At 45.3% G+C, this 21,519-nt stretch overlaps 1 protein-coding gene across 4 annotated transcripts in view; it reads right to left on the bottom strand.

The window, feature by feature from the left end:
• Positions 1–9,297, bottom strand: part of SGO2 (shugoshin 2) — a 55,951-nt gene extending 46,654 nt beyond the window's left edge. Inside the window, exons 1-4 of one of the 4 annotated variants that reach the window (XM_056533982.1) lie at positions 8,982–9,123; positions 8,010–8,071; positions 2,890–3,046; positions 564–739 (exon numbers count right to left, since the gene is read on the bottom strand). In XM_056533982.1, coding sequence (XP_056389957.1) covers positions 564–739; positions 2,890–3,046; positions 8,010–8,071; positions 8,982–9,006 — 420 coding nt within the window. In that variant the 5' untranslated portion in view covers positions 9,007–9,123. The other 3 variants (XM_056533984.1, XM_056533986.1, XM_056533985.1) reach the window with 3 other exon arrangements.
• Positions 9,298–21,519: the final 12,222 nt, after the last annotated feature.

Genomic DNA, 21,519 nt, shown 5'->3' with positions numbered 1-21,519 from the left:
GCTCTCCGTCGCCGCCATCACGTTGTTACACATGCTGCTCCTATTGGATGACGGGACGATGGAGAGCGCCGACGATGCAGGGGATCCTGAAGAGGACGCGCCGGAGCCGCGAGGACAGGTAAGTGATCGTCAGCGGACCACACGGGGCAGCATAAACGGCTATCCGGTGGCAGCTGAAGCAGTCAGCGCTGCCAGATAGCCGTTTATGCGATGGCCCCGACATACAAAAGCATCGTATGTTGATGCTGCCTTCAACATGCGATGGCCTCTGAGAGGCCATTGCATGTTGAAATTATCGTATGTCGGGGCCATCATAGGTTGGGGGGGGGGGGGGTCACTGTTTATGTTTATGGTAGAGGACATTTTTTGAAAGTAAAACATGCAATTTCCAGCTATGCACAATGCTGCATCCATGGCAGCTGTCAATCCCAGAACCACTCTAGACAGATTTGTTCAGCATCTTTCTCATCATAACCACTATCTATAAACAAGATAATAAAGGGTACAGCTATCACACGGTCTCCAACCACTGCAATGTATTTTATGTCTTTGGTTAGACTTACCACAATACTTAGGTTTTGCCGAAGCAGGGCATTCTGAAAATGGAGCATCTTCACCTCCTTCTGTAAGAACATTTTGTCATTTTCCAGTCTTCTTGACTTCTCTTTCTCAGCAGTTAGGGCGCAAGCTAAAGCTTTATTATTGTGCTTTAGGGAAACCTTTAGGAAAGACGAATTATCTAAAAGACACAAATATAACACTGTAATATTGTAGAGTCAGTAATAATTCTTCTATCCACCTTTACTGTTCTACCAATCCTGTCTGCTAACAACATTACGTTCATCATGGCTGTGAGCCGGGGACAATGGGGGAGATTTATCAAAACCCATAGCAACCAATCAGATCACTCATTTTTCACAGGTCTCTTCACAAATTAAAAGTGATCTGGTTGGTTGCTATGGGCAACTGCACCACTCTCCCTCTACACAGGTGTTCCTATATCTCCCCCAAAGAAACCAAATGATCACTTGAATGGGATGTCACAAAGACAGCACATAAGGCTATGGCAGGTGTTCACAATGGATATATACAACAATATATATATTACTACCATCCCTTAATACACAATATAAGTTAACCACAACAATTTAGACTGATTCATTAAACAATCAGCCGCCATGATAACCAGCTGCCTGGGTGGTATCAGAGAGATGGCTTTTGACCACTGTCCTAACATCTGATAATGTCTTGGATATGTTATAGTAACAAGAAGTAGTCTTTTGGAGAAAGACTTTATCTAGTGTCTATGAACAGCATAATAGGAAGCAGTCATCAGATTTATGCAGCCAAAAAACAAACAAACATTATTTAAAAGGGGTACTCCGGCCCTTATACATCTTATCCCCCTCCAAAGGATAGGGGATAAGATGTCTGATCCCGGAGGGTCCCGCCGCTGGGGCCATCACGCCCCCTCCCATAAACTTGCATTGTGGGGGCAGGGCGCGATGTCACATGGGGCGGAGTTGTGACATCACGATACTCTGGCCCCCTGGTCGTCACGCTACACATTTGGAGCCTCCAGCGCTGCGCAGAGCTCACAAAAGGTGTGTGCGCGGGACCCCCGCAACCAGACATCTTATCCCCTATTCTTTGGATAGGGGATAAGATGTATTAGGCCCGGAGTACCCCTTTAAAGGGGTACTCTGGTGGAAAACTATTTTTTTCTAATCAACTGGTGCCAGAAAGTTAAACAGATTTGTAAATTACCTCTATTAACAAATCTTAATCCTTCCAGTACTTATCAGCTGCTGTATTGCTCCAGATAAAGTGTTGGAGTTCTTTTCAGTCTGAACACAGTGCTCTCTGCTGACACCACTGTCCACATCAGGAACTGTCCGGAGCAAGTTTGCTATGGGGATTTGCTCCTGCTCTGGACAGTCCCTGACACAGACAGAGGTGTCAGCATAGAGCACTGTGGTCAGACAGAAAAGAACTATATGACTTCCTCTGTAGTATACAACAGCTGATAAGTACTGGAAGGATTAAGATATTTTTTTTAATAGAATTAATTTACAAATCTGTTTAACTTTTTGGCACCAGTTGATTTAAAAAAAAAAAATTTCCACCAGAGTACCCCTTTAACCACAAGGATATGATCACACACAATACATATGCTGTAGATTTAATGCTATGTAAATGAATATAAACAGTTGACCACAGCATAAAATCAGCAGCATATACAGTACATGTGTACATACAATAAACCTGCTAACATTGCAGTGCCATATGAACACTGTACATGACATCCCTGTAGGCCCAGTAGGGGACACCAGAGCAGTGACATGTTCAGAAATACATGTTTTTTCCTATTTCATGCTTAATCCAGACTGTACACAATAAATACAATCCTGTAAACCCCTTCAAGGTGGCCATACACATGAAAAACTAACAGCTGTATTCTACTACAGTCATCTGGGCTTTAGAGTCCCACAGAATTACAGTATATGCTCTGAAATGGACCAGACAGTCACTAGACCAGTGTATTCCAACCACTGTACCTCCAGCTGGTGCAAAGCTACAGCTCCCAGCATGCTATTGGGTGTCTGGGTATGCAACAGGTGCATGGTATTGCAACAGCTGGAGGCACACCAGTAGGGAAACTCTGCATTAGACTATGTTTGCTCCCTTGTAGTGAATGTGCATAGCTCGGATGGGTACATGGAGTGATAGGTTGGATGACATAGCAACATATACAGCAAAAGTCAGGCATGGAGCGAGTGTAAACTGGACCAGGAGAAGCCTTATAATTCTGTTTTGTAGAACAGTTCAGCATTATTACCTTAAAAGGCTTCTACAAATATGACACAATACAATGCATTCTCTACTTACTTAAAGTTTTTGTCTTGATCTTTGCAGCAAGAGATGTTTGCAGTTTTACAGCCTTCAAGGACCCATTTAGTTTTTCTCGCATTCGTTCCTTTACAGAGTGCAAAGCAAAAGCGGATGAACTGGACGGAACATCCATTTTCAAGACGTTGCATTTATTCTGCAGAGAATGATAACAGAAGTGTCATCTATATCTTACCACTGAACAGAAATGAGGTAGCATTGCTTATTCTTGGTCATATCTATTTCTTGGGGTTGTGTCCCCTCTAATAACAAGAAGGTATAACCACTGTGAAAAGCAGTGCCCACTTCAGAGCATTCATGTGCATAGGCACACATGTCACATGACAGCCGCTTTCCTCCAGCAGTACTGGCTGATCAGCAGTGGGTCTGCATGGATCAGAAGGACAGGCGACATTTACATCACCACGAATTCTATTAGTGAACAGTATGGGCTCCTAGAGATTTTACACTTATCTGTGCTGCGGATAGTAAACCAGGCCTATTCACAATAGAGAAGCTTGGTGATAACCCACTGATAGAGCTTCAATGGCCATTGAACATTTGCCAGGAACAACAGCTAAAAACTTGAGGGCTCAATATGATATACGTTTTATTTTTCAACCGTGTTGCTGAAGTGCCACCCCATGATGATGCTTCCTCGCTTACCCTCCAGCAACTTTTTAACGTGTATCTGTCATTAACAAAAACTTTTTATATAATGTAGATAATACCATTATATGTAGGGCTCTGTGCACCGAGGACAAGGGGGGGGGGTGGGGTGGGGCCTGTGCACCGAGGACAAGGGGGGGGGGGGGGGCCCTGTGCACCGAGGACAAGGGGGGGGGGGCCTGTTCACCGAGGACAAGTGGGGGGGGGGCCTGTTCACCGAGGACAAGGGGGGGGGGCCCTGTTCACCGAGGACAGGGGGGGGGGCCTGTTCACCGAGGACAAGTGGGGGGGGGGCCTGTTCACCGAGGACAAGTGGGGGGGGGGCCTGTTCACCGAGGACAAGTGGGGGGGGGGGGCCTGTTCACCGAGGACAAGGGGGGGGGCCCTGTTCACCGAGGACAAGGGGGGGGGGGGCCCTGTTCACCGAGGACAAGGGGGGGGGGGGGGCCTGTTCACCGAGGACAAGGGGGGGGGGGGGGCCCTGTTCACCGAGGACAAGGGGGGGGGGGGGCCCTGTTCACCGAGGACAAGGGGGGGCTGGGGCCCTGTCCACCGAGGACAAGGGGGGGCTGGGGCCCTGTCCACCGAGGACAAGGGGGGGCTGGGGCCCTGTCCACCGAGGACAAGGGGGGGCTGGGGCCCTGTCCACCGAGGACAAGGGGGGGCTGGGGCCCTGTCCACCGAGGACAAGGGGGGGCTGGGGCCCTGTCCACCGAGGACAAGGGGGGGCTGGGGCCCTGTCCACCGAGGACAAGGGGGGGCTGGGGCCCTGTCCACCGAGGACAAGGGGGGGCTGGGGCCCTGTCCACCGAGGACAAGGGGGGGCTGGGGCCCTGTCCACCGAGGACAAGGGGGGGGGCCCTGTTCACCGAGGACAAGGGGGGGGGCCCTGTTCACCGAGGACAAGGGGGGGGCCCTGTTCACCGAGGACAAGGGGGGGGCCCTGTTCACCGAGGACAAGGGGGGGGGGGCTGTTCACCGAGGACAAGGGGGGGGGGCCTGTTCACCGAGGACAAGGGGGGGCCCTGTTCACCGAGGACAAGGGGGGGCCTGTTCACCGAGGACAAGGGGGGGGGGGGCCCTGTCCACCGAGGACAAGGGGGGGGGGCCCTGTCCACCGAGGACAAGGGGGGGGGGGCCCTGTCCACCGAGGACAAGGGGGGGGGGGGCCCTGTCCACCGAGGACAAGGGGGGGGGGGCCCTGTTCACCGAGGACAAGGGGGGGGGGCCCTGTTCACCGAGGACAAGGGGGGGGGAGCCCTGTTCACCGAGGACAAGGGGGGGGGCCCTGTTCACCGAGGACAAGGGGGGGGGCCCTGTTCACCGAGGACAAGGGGGGGGCCCTGTTCACCGAGGACAAGGGGGGGGGGGCCTGTTCACCGAGGACAAGGGGGGGGGGGCCTGTTCACCGAGGACAAGGGGGGGCCCTGTTCACCGAGGACAAGGGGGGGCCCTGTTCACCGAGGACAAGGGGGGGGGGGCCTGTTCACCGAGGACAAGGGGGGGGGGCCTGTTCACCGAGGACAAGGGGGGGGGCCCTGTTCACCGAGGACAAGGGGGGGGGCCCTGTTCACCGAGGACAAGGGGGGGGGCCCTGTTCACCGAGGACAAGGGGGGGGGCCCTGTTCACCGAGGACAAGGGGGGGGGGGGCCCTGTTCACCGAGGACAAGGGGGGGGGGGGCCCTGTTCACCGAGGACAAGGGGGGGGGGGCCCTGTTCACCGAGGACAAGGGGGGGGGGGGCCCTGTTCACCGAGGACAAGGGGGGGGGCCCTGTTCACCGAGGACAAGGGGGGGGCCCTGTTCACCGAGGACAAGGGGGGGGGCCCCTGTTCACCGAGGATAGGGGGGGGGCCCCTGTTCACCGAGGACAAGGGGGGGCGGCCCTGTTCACCGAGGACAAGGGGGGGCGGCCCTGTTCACCGAGGACAAGGGGGGGCGGCCCTGTTCACCGAGGACAGGGGGGGGGGGCGGCCCTGTTCACCGAGGACAGGGGGGGGGGCGGCCCTGTTCACCGAGGACAAGGGGGGGCGGCCCTGTTCACCGAGGACAAGGGGGGGCGGCCCTGTTCACCGAGGACAAGGGGGGGCGGCCCTGTTCACCGAGGACAAGGGGGGGCGGCCCTGTTCACCGAGGACAAGGGGGGGCGGCCCTGTTCACCGAGGACAAGGGGGGGCGGCCCTGTTCACCGAGGACAAGGGGGGGCGGCCCTGTTCACCGAGGACAAGGGGGGGCGGCCCTGTTCACCGAGGACAAGGGGGGGCGGCCCTGTTCACCGAGGACAAGGGGGGGGCGGCCCTGTTCACCGAGGACAAGGGGGGGGCGGCCCTGTTCACCGAGGACAAGGGGGGGTGGCCCTGTTCACCGAGGACAAGAAGGGCTCTTGCTCAGCTTGCTCCCCCCCCGCACTAACCAGCGGTACTGGCTGGTAGTGCGGGGGACGTTGATAAGTTTGATGTCTACCATGCCAGGATCCACTGCGTCGTTCGCCCGTTATCTTCTTGATATGCAAATTAGTTGCTAACTGGCACGGGCGGGGTTACTGCCTTCATCTGGCACTGTGATGTAACCGCTGCCCAGCTTATGAATATTCATGTTCTCTCTCATCCTCTCCCTCTCCTCCCCGCTGATTTCAGGACTCCACTGCGCATGTGCTGGCATCCTGTCTACACCCAGAAGCCACTTCAGCGCAGTGGAGTCCTGAAATCAGCGGGGAGGAGAAAGAGGAAGAACATGAATATTCATTAGCTGGGCAGCGGTTACATCACAGTGCCAGATGAAGGCAGTAACCGCGCTCGTGCCAGTTAGCAGCTAATTTGCATATCAAGAAGAAAGAAGATAACGGGCGAACGGCGTGGCGGATCCAGGCATGGTAGGCACCAAACTTATCAGTGTCCCCCGCACTACCAGCCAGTACCGCTGGTTAGTGTGGGGGGAGCAAGCTGACAGTTTTCCTTTAAGGCTTTGTGAGATGCTCCCGGCTCACACAGCAGGATGACAAGTCAGGAGTCTGCACAGATCCCTGCTTCTCCTATCCTCACTTCCTGTATTTGGTCTCCTCACAGAGACACACAGGCAATAGCTGCAGGGACACAATTTTTTTTTTCAACCAAAATATACAATTTTTTTTAAATCAATGTTTATTACAAATATACATAAAACGGTATCTACATTATATAAAAAGTTTTTGTTATCAATAGGTACACTTTAAAGAGTACCTGTCATCATCTAAACTTTCCCTGATCCCCCTTCCCATCTGTACCCTTTCTCTAACTATGCCTATCCCTGTGTTTATTGAGGTTTAAAACGCTGTGGAAATACCTTTTTTCATCCCTCTTCATTAGCTCAGGAACACTGACTTTCTGAGGGGTGGAAGGAGGCGGGTCCCGGCAGGCATGATGTCACATGAAGCCTGGATGGGACTCTGTTTCTGCCAGTCTTCCTGTATGCTGCTCTCCCTCTGCAGCAGTGTTTCCCAACCAGGGCACCTCCAGCTGTTGCAAAACTACAACTCCCAGCATGCCCAGACAGCCAACAGCTGTCCAGACATGCTGGGAGTTGTAGTTTTGCAACAGCTGGATGCACCCTGGTTGGGAAACACTGCTCTGCAGTGTGCATACAGAAAAAGTACAGTGGATGGATTGCAGCCTGTCTCTCTCTCTCCTGTGTCTCTCTGCACTAAAAAGTCAATGCTGAGAAAAAGGGGCTGAGGGAGCAATTACAGAGGCAGTAATTAAGATGAATGTCGGGGGGGGGGCACAGAGCAGGGAGTGCAGTGAGATCATACAATGTATAAGATAACGTGTGGTGAGGGGCAGGGAGAACACAGAGCAGGGGGGAGGGGGAGGTGACTGGCTGTTATATGAGAGGCATATGCAAGCTTGTAGCTCACAGTACTGAACTTCCGGTGGAAGGACCAGAGCCCTTCAGCATTAGTCCTAAAAGCTGTACACTTACTATGAAAAGCATAGGAAGCTGCTTGCAGACCAGGCATAGAAGAGTGACCCCTAGTGGCCAAAAGTATAAAATGAAAAAACTGGTATAAATATTAATATTTTTTAATGAAGATATATTACAATATCTCTTCATGAATGATTATGAACAACATATTAAAAGTTTTTGTTGATGACAGGTGCTCTTTAAGGCTAAGTTTCCACACAGGTTTTTTTCTGCCATTTTTTGGAAAACTGCCACTGCAGCTAAGTCCTTCCTCAATAATTCTCATTCCTTTTCAATACACTTCTGGCTTTGGCTCAAAAACTACCGAGGTAGTTTTCCAAAAAACGCCAGAAAAAAAAAAACCTATGTGGAAACTTAGCCTAAAGTGTACCTCTAATGAAAATTTGCCAACTGTAATATTTTTCAAATTTGATGCATAAAACTTAACAGGCTCCTGGACTCATATTACTATATACATGAGACGGAGCTTCCTGTCTCGTCTCAATAACTACCTTTCCAATGCGAGACGCAGCATAATACCATTCTATGGCGCTGGGTGCTACTTTCACTGTGGCTACAAGACAAAGAGGGAAACTATATGAATATTTGTCCGGGAGCAGGGAGAATGGTACCCCATTCCAGTGATGGTGCCGAATAAAAAAAAAAAAAAAAAAAAAAAAACAACACTGAAAAGTGCAGTCAGAAAAATTGCCCACACGTTGGAGGTAAAATTTGGGGGAGATTTATCAAAACCTGTAAAGAAGAAAAGTTGACCAGTTGCCCATAGCAACTGCCCCACTCATTTCTTGCATTAAGAGCTATACTTCTGGTTGGTAGCATTATGTGGTAGATTTGCGCTTTATATTCCGTGTTTTGTGGAATAGGAGGGGATCACAAAATGACAATTCTGGTATTCCATTAGTCTTCTTGGCTATGCTGTTAACCATGCGGGGAGAAATAACATTACATTTTAATAGCTTTGAGATCTCCACACCAGGCGAGGCCTTAGCATGTTTATTTCTTGTATCTGAATTTTTTTTATTACTGGGTGAGTTTTCTTTTCTAAAGAGGAAAGGGAGGGTGATTTTATTTATTGGCACATTCTGATACCAGGCAATGGCAGTAGGTATCAGCTGTAGGTGGCAGGAGGCACCTGTAGTGTATGGAGCAGGCTAAGATCCTGAGCCCACCCCATACAACCCCCCTGACAGCTGATGGACATATGGACATGCCCTCTAACAAATGGTATAAACCACCATACAGTAGTAGTGCTATATATCTGTAATGTGGGGTGTAACATGGCACTATGCAGGCTACAATTACCATAAGGTAGTGTGGCAGGATACTGACATGAACACTATATACAGATAGTGCCTGCTACAGCTGTAGCCCAATAGTAAACATAACCATATATAGTGCCAGAAATAAACCTGCACCATACATGTACCGCCCGCCCGGTGCCAGTGGGCTAATAACCCATCTACCTAGGGGGGGCTCAGCTTCACCCATCCTCCCCGTGGGTAGTGTGATAATGCAGCTGTGCCAACGTAGTGAACGGCGGGGAGGAGACGACCCCTTGTAATGCCAGAAGCTGTAGATGCCACGTCTGATGTGCAGTGTATGAGAATCCCCGCCCGGTCTTACCTCTATGTACCTACACCCGCCGTTATCTCCGCTCTCCCGGAAAATTTCAAATTTTCAAGCCGCATGCGCAGTAAAAACTTTTGGTAATGGGACCAATCCGGACGCACAATAGGCGTGGCTTCCTATCTCACTACCGGCGTCACTGTCTTCAGTCGGCCATATTTGTTTAGGGTAGGAAAGACTGCAGTGAGAATGTTCAGGGCTTCCGGTCGGTTTATTCCAGGCTTTACGTATTGTGTTACTAGGGAAATAATTGGGCAATAGTATGCTGCCTGGGAGGATATAGTAAATGCATGACTTACAGTGGCCATATACCAGTGTTTCCCAGCTAGTGTGCCTCCAGCTGTAGCAAAACTACGACTCCCAGAATGCCCGGACAGCTAAAGGCACCCTGAGAATAGCGGAACACTGATTGAGAAACTGGAGGTTCTGAAAAATGGCCAAGTGTGACCAAAATAATCATCCATCAGATGCTATTTAACATGTTAGTGACTGGGAAAATTTCCGCTTTTGTGGACATCGCTGCTGTCCATGGCAGCTGTCAGGGTATGGAATGGGGTCAACTTCATACTTGTTTTTTTTTTCTGGCAGTTTTTGGAATTCTGCCACTGCAGTTTTTGAGCCAAAGTCAGAAGTGTATTCAAAAGGAATAGGACATATAAAGGAAGGACTTATACTTCTCCCTTATGGATCCACTTCTGACTTTGGCTCAAAAACTGCAGTGGCAGAATTCCAAAAACTGCCAGAAAGAAACCAAGTGGAAACTTAGCCTTACACTGTACATGTATGGTAGTTAAAAGAGAACTGCAGCCTAATACACAGGGTAGGGGATAAGTGTCTGAGTGGGTGGGGAGTCTGAACACTGGGACACTCACGTCCTGGGACTTAAAGGAGTACTCTGGTGCAGACTACTCCTGCTCCGTCCTGCCCGGGCTGCAAAAAAGAAATGAAAATAAACCATCCCTCACCTTCCTGGGTTCCCGCGGAGCGCTACTACAGCTGATCGGTCCTCCGGTCCATCTTCTTCATACTTCCACGTGAACGAAGTGTCACATAGCGCTCAGCCTATTATGGGCCAAGGCAGAACATCGCGGCGGCCGGCAATAGGCTGAGTGCCGTGTGATGCTTCGTTCACACGGAAGTATGAAGAAGATGGACCGGAGGACCGATCAGCTGTAGTGGCGTTCCACGGGAACCCAGGAAGGTGAGGGATGATTTATTTTCATTGTTTTTGCAGCCCGGGCAGAACGGAGCAGGAGTACTTCTTTAAGGACCAAGGGAGTACCTGTACACCCACGGCATTTACATTCACTGGCGGTGAACGGAATGGGATGCCTGCCGAAATGGGTTCAGCAGGCATCCCGTGCCAACGCTTGGAGGGGTTGTGAGACAGGCAATTTGCGGCGATTCCGAGTTAATCGGGTCTCCAGTGACCCGGAAAAAAAAGGGTTATAGGTGCTGTCTGAGACCGCACCAATCACCCTTTACCAGCAGGAGTGAGGTGGCCCTTACCTGTTCCGACAGCCGGCGGGGATCGCTTGGCAGCGGAGGCAGATGGATACAGCAGGATGTGAGGCATGTGTGCCTGTTGCTGTTGTACAACTTCCAGCATGCACAGCCAAAGAGTAGTTGTAGTTATGAAACAGCTGGAGGCACAACTAGAACTCCCAGCATGCCCTTTGGCTGTCTGTGCATGATGGGAGTTGTAATTTTGCAACAGCTGGAGGCACACTGGTACAGAAACATTGAGTTAGGTAACAGACCCTAACTTAGTATTTCACAACCAGTGTGCCTTCAGCTGTTGCAAAGCTACAACTCTCACTGCTACAACTCCCAGCATGCCCTTCGGCTGTCAGTGCATGCTGGGAGTTGTAGTTTTGTAACAGCTAAAGGAACACTGGTTGGGAAATATCGTTCAGCAGGCATCCCGCGCAAATGCCCAGGGGGGTCATTAGACCCCCCCCCCCCATGTCGGCGATCGCGGCAGATCGTTGTTGAATTCACACTAACGATCTGCCGCGATTCCGGTCATACGGGTCACGTGTGACCCACTGACCCGAAGATACAAGGTGATCAGGGGTGTACAATATACCCCCTATCACCCACTGTATCTATGGGGAGGTGGCGATTTCGTCACCCCCCCCCCAGGAGCGCTGCTATTGGCTGGACGATGGTCCAGCCAATAGCAGCCGGCGGGGGAGGGGTTAACTGCATCTTCTTGCAGCTCTGCCCATTAGCTGAGTTCAGTCAGCGGGCAAAGCTGCTCGAAGGTGCCAGGGACCCCCCCCCCCCTTCAGGACCGATGATCCCCCATAGAGCAGGGACAGAAAACCCCCCCGGGAAAGATAGGAAAAAATAGTGTAAAACAGTAAAATAAAAGTAAAAAAAAAAATTTCCCCCTCCCCTGACCCCCTAATAGGTCCCCAAGGGTCTGCCGGAGATTTTTCAGCTTGACCCGAGCCCTATTAGGGGTTCAGGGCACTGCATTTGCCCCCCCCCCCTTTTTTTTTTCGGCCGCAGCTTTTTATTTTTGTTCATATAACGGTGTGTGATTTCTAATCACACACCGTTATATAAAGTATACACCAAGCACACACACTACATACATCCCCGCCACCCCCCACACACAATCACATGGTGGAGCAGACGAATCTGTATGCCAGGCAGTTCATCGCCCACCACCCTGATTCTGTTTTGGCCAGGTCCAATGAATGGTACGCCGTCAGTGCAGCCGAAATGAGGACATTTTGGGGCCTCGTGCTGCATATGGGCCTGGTCAAAAAGCCAAGTGTCAGGCAGTACTGGAGCGGGGACGTCCTATACCAGACCCCGCTGTACAGTAGGGCCATGGCACTGAAGTGGTTCAAGGCCATTCGGAAATGCCTTCATTATGCAGATAATGCGGCATGTCCGCCCCGAGGTGATCCCACCTATGACCGGCTTTACAGTCAGGCCGGTCATCGATCACTTTGGGGCCAAATTTTTGGAAGCCTATGTACTGCTTAGGGAGCTCTCTGTAGATGAGTCTCTCATCAGTTTTAAGGGGAGACTCATCTTCCGCCAGTATATTCCCCCGAAGAGGGCGCGATATGGCGTGAAGCTATATAAACTTTGTGAGAGTACCTCCGGGTACACTCTCAAGTTTAGGGTGTATGAGGGACGAGATTCCCGTATTGAACCCCCAGATTATTCCTCCACTCTGGGTGTTAGCGGGAAAATCGTTTGGGACCTTATGTACCCATTGCTGGATAAGGGTTACCACGTGTACGTGGACAACTTTTATACCAGCATCCCTCTCTTCACATCCCTTGCCGCCAGATCGACGTCCGCTTGTGGGATTGTGCGGAAGAATCAGAGAGGCCTCCCTCTAAATTTTGTTCAGACACCTATGCCCAAGGGTGAGTCCCGTGCCCTTACCCATGAAAACCTGTTGCTGGTCAAGTATAAGGATAAGAGGGATGTCCTTATGCTGACCACTATTCATGGCAACGGCAGCTCACCTGTCCCTGTGCGAGGTACCACAACGGTCCTCAAGCCTGATTGTATTCTGGACTACAATCGGTATATGGGGGGAGTTCATCTTTCTGATCAAATCCTGAAGCCATATAACATCATGCGGAAAACACGTGTATGGTACAAGAAAGTTGCGGTCTACTTGGTACAGGTTGCCATGTACAACTCTTTTGTACTGTACCAGAACGCTGGCAACACAGGGACATTCCTCCAGTACCAAGACGAAGTCCTAAAGGTCCTGATCTTTGCTGACCGGGAAAGAGCAGGCCGGACTTCCCAAGGAACTGAAGTTATAGGTGCCAGGATGGATCGTCCCAGGCCAACACTTACCAGGTGAGGTCCCCCACACTGGAAAGAAGGGACGATCCCAGAAAAAATGCAGAGTGTGTAACAGGAGGGGGATTCGGAAGGACACCACCTATCAATGTGACACTTGCACTGATCATCCGGGCCTCTGCATTAAAAACTGCTTCAGGGAGTATCACACTTCAATGCGGTACAAAATTTTCCCTTTTCATTTTAATTTTCCATAATTTGACCCCAATGTACCAAGTCCAGAGTACATTCCAAGTTTTAACCCCATAAAACCACTAAATTGCCCAAAAAACTCTCATAAAAAAAAAAAACTGATAAGACCTCTGGGGGTATTTTTTTTCTCTGGGTCATGGGTCACTGAGTCACTAACATCGGGTACTTTTTATGTTGCCTCAAATGCTCAGCGCTCTCTCTCCACCTGAGCGGGTGCGCATTTGAGGCAACAGGTAAGGGACGGCCACACACATCACATTCCCAGAATGATGATTCAGAGCATAGGGTTTGGGGTGGGCATATTTTTTAGTTTTGGCTATGCTTTGGGTCATCATTCTGGGAACATAACCTGTTTTATCCTTTTATGTCCCACTGTACCCCTTATTAGTTATTAGTGTACCCCATATAATGCCCCTTGAGGGGGGGGGGGTCCCACTGTTCTGGCTCCATAGGCAGAAGCTCAAGGCCCCTTACTGCCCTCCTGTTCCTCCGTGACCAGTGTGCACCCGGAGATCCGTTTTACGCCCAGATATGAGATATGTCCTTTTTCCAAAGAAATGTATTTACAAATTTAATTATTTTTGCTTTTCTGGCAGTAAATGCGACATGCCCCCCCCCCATTTCAGCAAAATTAGTAAATATGACTCCTTCTCTTCTGAGCATTGTAGCGCTCCTGCAGTGCATTTGACGTCCACTTATGGGGTACTGCCATACTCAGAAGAGATGGGGTTACAAATTTTGGGCGGTATTTTCTGCTATTAACCCTTAAAAAACCTATAAATACGCCACTACAGCGTATAGGGTAAACCCACCAAAAATAAAAGATGTATATAATAAAATGAATAAGAAATATATTAATCTGATAAATCAATAGCCATCAAGTTTAATAAATATGATTTTATTTTACAAAAAATACATATGTCATACACAAGCAAAAAAGATTGGTAATAATATATAGCTATATAACATACATAAAAATAGTAATCATTAGCGCAATTTGATAATGTGTATAATTATTTAAAAAAATATTTTATATATATATATATATATATATATATATATATATGTAAATAAATGAACTTAAAAAATGCAAAGGATAGCAGGGACGGGAAAAGGATGTAAAAAAGGATGTAAAAAAGAAAAGCGTAAGTGTTGGGGTCAACTGATCACCAATGGATCATAAAAGCACCTGTTGCTATAAAATACGTGCAATGTGACACTCTGTTTGAAGCATAAAAAGTGTGTTTAACCTTAAAAATAAATATGCATAAAGTGCAATGTGCAACACAGAAATATAAGTGTGTACAATAGATGTAAAAAAGCAAAAAAAGCGGTGCAAGAAAACAAAAAATAAGGTGCTAAAAGTGAAGGTGTCAGAATGTGAATACTTGACCCCACATGTAAAAAGAAGATGGGTTCTTTTTTCTTTTTACATGTGGGGTCAAGTATTCACATTCTGACACCTTCACTTTTAGCACCTTATTTTTTGTTTTCTTGCACCGCTTTTTTTGCTTTTTTACATCTATTGTACACACTTATATTTCTGTGTTGCACATTGCACTTTATGCATATTTATTTTTAAGGTTAAACACACTTTTTATGCTTCAAACAGAGTGTCACATTGCACGTATTTTATAGCAACAGGTGCTTTTATGATCCATTGGTGATCAGTTGACCCCAACACTTACGCTTTTCTTTTTTACATCCTTTTTTACATCCTTTTCCCGTCCCTGCTATCCTTTGCATTTTTTAAGTTCATTTATTTACATATATATATATATAAAATATTTTTTTAAATAATTATACACATTATCAAATTGCGCTAATGATTACTATTTTTATGTATGTTATATAGCTATATATTATTACCAATCTTTTTTGCTTGTGTATGACATATGTATTTTTTGTAAAATAAAATCATATTTATTAAACTTGATGGCTATTGATTTATCAGATTAATATATTTCTTATTCATTTTATTATATACATCTTTTATTTTTGGTGGGTTTATCCTATACGCTGTAGTGGCGTATTTATAGGTTTTTTAGTGGTTGTTTTGGGTTTTCCCCAATTTCATTTAGACCACAGTATATAGGACTTTTTTTAGGTTGTGCTATTAACCCTTGCAAAAATTTGAAATTTGGGGGGGAAACACATTTTAGTGAAAACATTTTTTTTTTTTTTTTTTACATATGCAAAAGTCGTGAAACCCCTGTGGGGTATTAAGGCTCACTTTATTCCTTGTTACGTTCCTCAAGGGGTCTAGTTTCCAAAATGGTATGCCATGTGTTTTTTTTTTTTTTGCTGTCCTGGCACCATAGGGGCTTCCTAAATGCGACATGCTCCCCAAGCAAAATTTGCTCTCAAAAAGCCAAATATGACTCCTTCTCTTCTGAGCATTGTAGTTCACCCGTAGTGCACTTCAGGTCAACTTATGGGGTACCTCCATACTCAGAAGAGATGGGGTTACAAATTTTGGGGGTATTTTCTGCTATTAACCCTTGCAAAAATGTGAAATTTGGGGGGAAACACACATTTTAGTGAAAACAATATATATATTTTTTTACATATGCAAAAGTCGTGAAACCCCTGTGCGGTATTAAGGCTCACTTTATTACTTGTTACATTCCTCAAGGGGTCTAGTTTCCAAAATGGTATGCCATGTGTTTTTTCTTGCTGTTCTGGCACCATAGGGGCTTCCTAAATGCGACATGCTCCCCGAGCAAAATTTGCTCTCAAAAAGCCAAATATGACTCCTTCTCTTCTGAGCATTGTAGTTCACCCGTAGTGCACTTCAGGTCAACTTATGGGGTACCTCCATACTCAGAAAAGATGGGGTTACACATTTTGGGGGGCATTTTCTCCTATTACTCCTTGTAAAAATTTAAAATTTGGGGGAAAACTAGCGTTTTAGTGGGAAAAAAAATAAAAAAATTTACACATCCAATTTTAACGTAAAGTCGTCAAACACCTGTGGGGTGTTAAGGCTCACTGGACCCCTTGTTACGTTCCTTGAGGGGTGTAGTTTCCAAAATAGTATGCCATGTGTTTTTTTTGCTTTCCTGGCACCATAGGGGCTTTCTAAATGTGACATGCCCCCCAAAAACCATTTCAGAAAAACTCACTCTCCAAAATCCCACTGTCGCTCCTTCCCTTATGAGCCCTCTACTGTGCCCGCCGAACACTTGACATACACATATGAGGTATTTCCTTACTCGAGAGAAATTGGGTTACACATTTTAAGAAAATTACTTTCTTTTTACCCCTTGTAAAAATGCAAAAACTGGGTTTACAAGAAAATGCGAGTGTAAAAAATGAAAATTTTGAATTTTCTCCTTCAACTTGCTGCTATTCCTGTGAAACACCAAAAGGGTTAACAAACCTTTTGAATGTCATTTTGAATACTTTGAGGGGTGCAGTTTTTATAATGGTGTCATTTATGGGGTATTTCTAATAAGAAGGCCCCTCAAATCCACTTCAAAACCTAACTGGTCCCTGAAAAAATCTGATTTTGAAAATTTTGTGAAAAATTGAAAAATTGCTGCTGAACTTTGAAGCCCTCTGATGTCTTTCAAAAGTAAAAACATGTCAACTTTATGATGCAAACATAAAGTAGACATATTGTATATGTGAATCAATATATAATTTATTTGGAATATTAATTTTCCTTATAAGCAGAGAGCTTCAAAGTAAAAAAAAAAATTTTCATCACATTTTGGAATTTTTCACCAAGAAATGATAGAAGTATCGACAAAATTTTACCGCTAACATAAAGTAGAATATGTCACGAAAAAACTCTCTCGGAATCAGAATGAAAGGTAAAAGCATCCCAGAGTTATGAATGCTTGAAGTGACAGTGGTCAGATGTTAAAAAAATGGCCGGGTCCTTAAGGTATATTTGGGCTGGGTCCTTAAGGGGTCAATTTCTAAAAAAAATCCTTTCCATTTTATTCAAAATATTACGTTGCACGGCTGATTTAATTACATTATTGTATATTTTAAACATTCCACTGATTGATCGCATAAAAGAGCTTCATAATAATTGGCGTCAGATAAAATATGAAGAGCTTCGTTTTTATAATCGGACCTTTTTAAAATGAGTAATTTGTTTTTTATATAGAGGGGCACTCCTGATGAAGCTAAAAATGTTGTTGACTTTTAAATAGCAATGATTGGGGCTTGCATTTCACCGTGAATTTTTCTGAGGAAATAATAGTTTTTTTTTAGATCTAGAAATTTTTAAAAAGGAAGACAACACTATTGGCACACGGACGCACTTTAAAGGCGTTGATGTGAATAGTTTTTTAGGTTTTGATAGTTGCCACTATCCAAAGTGGCTTCAAAATATCCCTTTCGGGCAATATCGCAGGATACGAAAAAACTGTAGTTCGGGATGACTACCGTGATCAGTCTAAAATTCTATATAAACGTTTTTGTGAGAAAAAATACCCAAAAGAAATATTAAAAAATGCATACAAGAAAGCGGTCTCCTTCCAACAGACTGACCTAATAACATATAATAGTAACAAAGATAAAAATGAAAAAACACCAAATACTAAAAACAATAAATTTAAGTTTAACTTTATCACTACTTATAATTGCGCTACACAAAAAATATGAGATATAATAAATAAACATTTGCCAGTAGTATATACAGATCCTATTTGACAGAAAATACTCCCAAAAAACCCTGGACTTACGTTCAGATGGGCGAAAACTCTTTGCAATATTCTAGCACCAAGCCGCATGAAAAATATTGCCGAAAAAAACATAATGACAAATAAGTCTGTTCACCCGATGGTTGATGGCACGTTTCCCTCTAAATAAAAACTGATGTTTATGCTGTTCTTGGGTGATGACCCTTACAGCTAAATTTATCAATTCCTATTCCACAGTTGAAAATTCACCCTTAAAGGGGTTCTCCGGTGCTTACACATCTTATCCCCTATCCAAAGGATAGGGATAAGATGCCTGATCGCGGGAGTCCCGCCGCTGGGGACTCCCGGGATCATGCACGCGGCACCCCGTTTGTAATCAGTCCCCGGAGCGGGGTGCCGCGTGCATGATCCCGGGGGTCCCCGGCGGCGGGACTCCCGCGATCAGGCATCTTATCCCCTATCCTTTGGATGGGGGATAAGATGTGTAAGCACTGGAGAACCCCTTTAAAGGCCATTTTGACTGTTCCTCCATGTATGTAGTCTATATGATAACTTGCATTTGTGAGCTATAATATGTAAGCCGCACGATTCAATTGATACGAGCCCGCATGTACAAACATAGGCATAATATAAATAAAGAATTTCAATTGCACAGTGTATCACGCCACATCGCTGCAGAACATAATGGAGAGGTAATTCAGTCAAATTCTGTAGTTTGGAATCTATATCTGTTGAACACCCGAATTGCTATCAACAATTAACTAACCAGGAGTCCTTTTGGATCTTCAAGTTGAACTCACTTTGGCTTCTTGGGTTAAATGAGATTATTCAAAAAACAACATAGGGAGTGTTTTTACATATATCTTTGCATTTTTATAATCATATATTTGTATATATTTTTATAATTATATATATTTTTACTTTTCATGCTTTGTATTACGCTGTACTAATGAAATGTTTTACATGAATAAATCTTAAATATACAAACAATATACCGGTCTCAGGGCAGCGCTTTTACCTTCCTCAATCCATGCATGCTTCTAGTGTGCTTCCTTCTCCATTGTTGGAGGGATCCAGCAGCAGTCCTCCAGGGAACTACCACCACCCGCATTTCCATCCAGGATCTGTACTATCAAGCCTATCGAGCATTGTGCCTCTTTGCTTGCACAACAACACTTGGTGAGTAATTTTCAATAAGTGGGCCCTCACAAGAACTCCTAAATACTTTACATTGGAGCGCTCTCTCATCTTTTTTTAGCTTATTGCTTTTTTCATGGCAGGTTTATCTCTCAATATTATACATTGTGGTTCTTCTCATATTTCTGCTTATTTATCTTATGAGAGATCTACCTGTTTCATCTGGATTCACGGCCCTCTCTGTACTCCATGTATCTATGTGCCATCTTTACCATCTCCAGTCATTTGTATTAATCATCTCCAGTGCCTGTATTAAAATTTTTCAGTCTATTTTTAAACGTATGTATATTTTGATATATGTTCAATAAACTTGTTATTTTATATGATTGGTTCTTTTGTTGGTATATATTGTTGGAGTGAACCAATTGTGGCATCGCTGAGATAGACAGTACTAGGTCGGTGGTATAATATTACAAAAGGACTTTAACCCATTAAGGACCAAGCATTTTTCTGTTTTTGCGCTTTCAGGTTTTTTCCTCCTTACCTTTTAAAAATAATAACCCTTTCAATTTTGCACCAAAAAATCCATATGAGGGCTTATTTTTTGCGCCACCAATTCTACTTTGTAATGACATGAGTCATTGTACCCAAAAATCTATGGCGAAACAGAAATAAAAATCATTGTGCCACAAAATTGAACAAAAAACACAATTTTGTAAGTTTTGGGGGCTTCCGTTTCTACACAGTACATTTTTCGGTAAAAATGACACTATCTTTATTCTGTAGGTCCATACGATTAAATGATACCCTATGATTAATGATACCCTACTTATATAGGTTTGATTTTGTTGTACTTTTGGAAAAAATCATAACTACATGCACGAAAATGTATACATTTAAAATTATTCTCTTCTGACCCCTATAACTTTTTTTATTTTTCTGCCTAGGGGGCGGTATGAGGGCTCAATTTTTGCACCGTGATCTGAAGTTTTAATCAGTACCATTTTTGTTTTGATCTGACTTTTTGATCGCTTTTTGTTCCTTTTTTTATGATATAAAAAGTGATTTTTGGAGTTTTTTAGCGTGTACGCCATTGACTGTAGGATTTAATATACAATATATTTTTATAGTTTGGACATTTATGCACATGGCGATACCACATATGTTTATTTTTATTATGTTTATATATTTTTTATATGGAATTTGGGAAAAGGGGAGTGATTTTAACTTTTAACCCCTTAAGGACGCAGGACGTAAATGTACGTCCTGGTGAGGTGGTACTTAACGCACCAGGACGTACATTTACGTCCTAAGCATAACCGCGGGCATCGGAGCGATGCCCGTGTCATGCGCGGCTGATCCCGGCTGCTGATCGCAGCCAGGGACCCGCCGGCAATGGCCGACGCCCGCGATCCCGCGGGCGTCCGCCATTAACCCCTCAGGTGCCGGGATCAATACAGATCCCGGCATCTGCGGCAGTTCGCGATTTAAATGAACGATCGGATCGCCCGCAGCGCTGCTGCGGGGATCCGATCATTCATAACGCCGCACGGAGGTCCCCTCACCTTCCTCCGTGCGGCTCCCGGCGTCTCCTGCTCTGGTCTGTGATCGAGCAGACCAGAGCAGGAGATGACCGATAATACTGATCTGTTCTATGTCCTATACATAGAACAGATCAGTATTAGCAATCATGGTATTGCTATGAATAGTCCCCTATGGGGACTATTCAAGTGTAAAAAAAAATGTAAAAAAATGTAAAAGTAAAAAAAAGTGAAAAATCCCCTCCCCCAATAAAAAAGTAAAACGTCCGTTTTTTCCTATTTTACCCCCAAAAAGCGTAAAAAACATTTTTTATAGACATATTTGGTATCGCCACGTGCGTAAATGTCCGAACTATTAAAATAAAATGTTAATGATCCCGTACGGTGAACGGCGTGAATGAAAAAAAATAAAAAAAAGTCCAAAATTCCTACTTTTTTAATACATTTTATTAAAAAAAAATTATAAAAAATGTATTAAAAGTTTTTATATGCAAATGTGGTATCAAAAAAAAGTACAGATCATGGCGCAAAAAATGAGCCCCCATACCGCCACTTATACAGAAAAATAAAAAAGTTAGAGGTCATCAAAATAAAGGGATTATAAACGTACTAATTTGGTTAAAAAGTTTGTGATTTTTTTTAAGCGCAACAATAATATAAAAGTATATAATAATGGGTATCATTTTAATCGTATTGACCCTCAGAATAAAGAACACATGTCATTTTTACCATAAATTGTACGGCGTGAAAACAAAACCTTCCAAAATTAGCAAAATTGCGTTTTTCGTTTTAATTTCCCCACAAAAATAGTGTTTTTTGGTTGCGCCATACATTTTATGATATAATGAGTGATGTCATTACAAAGGACAACTGGTCGCGCAAAAAACAAGCCCTCATACTAGTCTGTGGATGAAAATGTAAAAGAGTTATGATTTTTAGAAGGCGAGGAGGAAAAATGAAAACGTAAAAATTAAATTGTCTGAGTCCTCAAGGCCAAAATG

The sequence above is a fragment of the Hyla sarda genome, chromosome 8, assembly GCF_029499605.1.
Source record: "Hyla sarda isolate aHylSar1 chromosome 8, aHylSar1.hap1, whole genome shotgun sequence".
Taxonomy (NCBI): Eukaryota; Metazoa; Chordata; class Amphibia; order Anura; family Hylidae; genus Hyla; species Hyla sarda.
Note: the sequence above shows the minus strand (reverse complement) of the source record. Positions and strands in the feature narration are given on the sequence as shown.